This window comes from Propithecus coquereli, unplaced genomic scaffold (assembly GCF_000956105.1).
Source record: "Propithecus coquereli isolate 6110/MARCELLA unplaced genomic scaffold, Pcoq_1.0 Scaffold82, whole genome shotgun sequence".
Classification (NCBI taxonomy): Eukaryota; Metazoa; Chordata; class Mammalia; order Primates; family Indriidae; genus Propithecus; species Propithecus coquereli.
The window spans coordinates 182,259-184,906 of record NW_012154396.1 but is presented as its reverse complement, the minus strand read 5'-3'; the positions used below and the strand labels follow the sequence as shown (position 1 = coordinate 184,906).

Here is a 2,648-nt window from a genome sequence, read left to right as displayed (position 1 = left end):
CACTCAAATTGTGTGAGGTTGGCATATTTTTAGTGAGCTTGTTTCATTCTAGTAGAACAGATTTGTTTTCAAAAAGGGAAATTATATTTTTTCTAGAAATAACACTTCCTTTAAGAAATCATGTTTATTAGGTGTTACAGACTGAATTCACCTAAAATTCAAAATTTATATATTGCAATTCTAATCTTTCATGTGATGGCATTAATTAGGTGGGGCCTAATTAAGTTGTAAAGGTGGAGCCCTCATGAATGGGAATATGCCCCTATAAAAGAGACCACAGAGAACTCTAGCTTTCTTTTCACCATGCAAGGATGCAATGAGAACACTGCAGAGGGCCCTCTCCAGAACCTAAGCAGGCTGGCACCCTCCTCTTAGACTTCTAGTCTCTAAAACAGTGATAAGTAAATTTCTGTTGTTTTTAAGCCACCCAGTCTTTGGTACTTTGTTATAATGGCCTGAACTGACTAAGATATTAGGCAAGTATCAAATACCAAGGGGTCTTACTTATTGATGACATCATAGACAGTAGAAGAGTAAGTGGATCATTTAGAATTCTTCCTTGTGGAACTTTTTGCAATATTTATCAAAGCAACCACTCACCAAGAATGTACTAAACCTCCTTCAGTGTTGGCTACTTAGTCAAGGGCTAGGGTGGTTTGGGGCTAGGGGTAGCATTGAGGAGTAAAAACATGGAAAGGTTTGAGGGAAGTACACACTATAATCCAGTATGATTAAGTGTCGAGTGAGATAATACAAACCAAGGGTAATGTGAATCGTAAGCAAAGATAAGCTAATCGGGTGGCTATAATAGTTCAGCCCCTTGAAGGCTGGATCAGATTCATAGATTGGAGAGAAGAGGACAGGGTATACCAGGTTTGGGGGCAAGGCAGAGAAAAGCACAGAAGTATTAGCATGGGTAGCTATAAAATACATCAGCTGGAAGTAGCTGAGGCTCTGGTTGGAGAAAACACTGGATGAGGAGGCTGGGGCAAATTATGGCATCTCCTTCTCATGGAAGCATGACCCTCTTTCATTAAAGTGATGTTAAAGTACTAAACATATAACTGATTTTAACTTCACTTTTTTTCCGCTCCACTTTTTTGCTCACCCTGTGAGTGGAATTCAGCTCAAAACAAAATCATAGACGGTATGTTGAGAGTCTAGTCCAAGTTACTATTGATTAAACTCCTAACACATAATTAAATGGGAGCCAATATTGATAATCTTTCACCTTTCAAACATGTTTTTAAGTAAATCAAAACTCACTAAGTAGCTATATATAAAGTTTTATTATAAAAACTGTTAATATACTTCCATAAATAATAAATTAAGAAAGGACTGAGAATCTTAACTTTCTAGCCCATGATTCTGTCCAAACCATATTAGATGAAACTGCTTCATATACATTCTAAACAATACCATGAGTTAGGTGTGGATTGGATTATTTTTTTTCTGTGAATGTTAGTGCAAATTCCCTTAAATGGACTTTGTATAATGTAGCCTCTGAATTTAACAGCAAGTAGTAATGGGTAAAGAAACTAATGTCAGACAATAAAAATTAGTTTACCTTTTCACTTAAATTCGTAGTAAAGAATACAGTATCACTTCCTGGGATCACAGGCAGCTTGACCCCAAGAGGCAGATCCAGTAGGTGACCCGGTCCGACCCCTGCAAAGTGGTTTTTGTGCACGGCCTGTCAAATACAATCGGAGTTTTGCCTTTACTTTTACGTAGTACTTGTTGGGGCCAATCCACTCCCACTCCAGAGGAAGAAACGCAAAAGTCACACGGTCAGGGTAGAAGGGGCCTGGTCTGTGGCACACCCTGAAGTCTTCCCGCTGCCCAGGTCGCCGCTCCCCACGTCGCGCCACAGCCAGTTGCGGCCCCACACGGGAGCCGCCGCCATTACTGCGCGGCACGAGGGAGCAGAAGCCGGACGGTTAAGAGCCAGGGACGCATGTGTGGCGAGCTCGGCCCCGCTCTCCCCACCAGGCTTGCGGCCACTCACGTCTCTACACTGCTCGCTGTCCGCCGACAGGCCGCTGCTGGCCGTCCTGGCGGCGGCGTCGTTGGCAGCCTTGGAGCAGGCGCTGAGGTACAGATCCATAGCCGGCCCAGGCCCCTCTGCCCCTCCCCTGCCTTCCCTCGCACCCCTCCCGGTCGCCCCGCCGTCCCGACCGGACCGGAACGACCAGTGAACCGCGTCTCCGAGGCCACGCTCACGCCGTTCCAGGCTCCAAACGGGCGGGCGCCAGAAGGGCGGTGCCGCCTCCCCAGGGGTGGCAGCTCCAGCATGGGCCTTGAGCGCTGCCCTCAGAGTTGAAAAAATCAGCCCTAGAGGCCTGGCCTAAGAGGGACCACGGTGGAAACTTCATTCCTCTCTGAAACCGTCACCCTTCAGCCAATCCTAACTAAAACGTATAAAGTTTTGTTGGTGGGTGGCTGGCTAATTTCTCCTGGCAGCCAAGGCCGTTCCATAAAAATTCACCAGTGATTGTACTTGTATGGCTCTTTCTACATCTTCCCCCTGATAGACATTGTGACCACACCCCATCCCCAAGCTAGGTCCCACATAGTGCTCATTTGCTCTCCTGTGGGTTCATTGTCTTCCTCCAGCCTCCTCCCTCCTCTAGTCGTTTTTTTTTTTT

General features: G+C 45.7%; 1 protein-coding gene across 1 annotated transcript in view; it reads right to left on the bottom strand.

Moving 5' to 3' along the window:
• FSIP2 (fibrous sheath interacting protein 2) overlaps positions 1-2,648 on the bottom strand; it is a 121,964-nt gene that overhangs the window by 118,316 nt on the left and 1,000 nt on the right. The window contains 2 exon segments of the mRNA XM_012663633.1: positions 1,568-1,693; positions 2,009-2,307. Coding sequence (XP_012519087.1) covers positions 1,568-1,693; positions 2,009-2,307 — 425 coding nt within the window.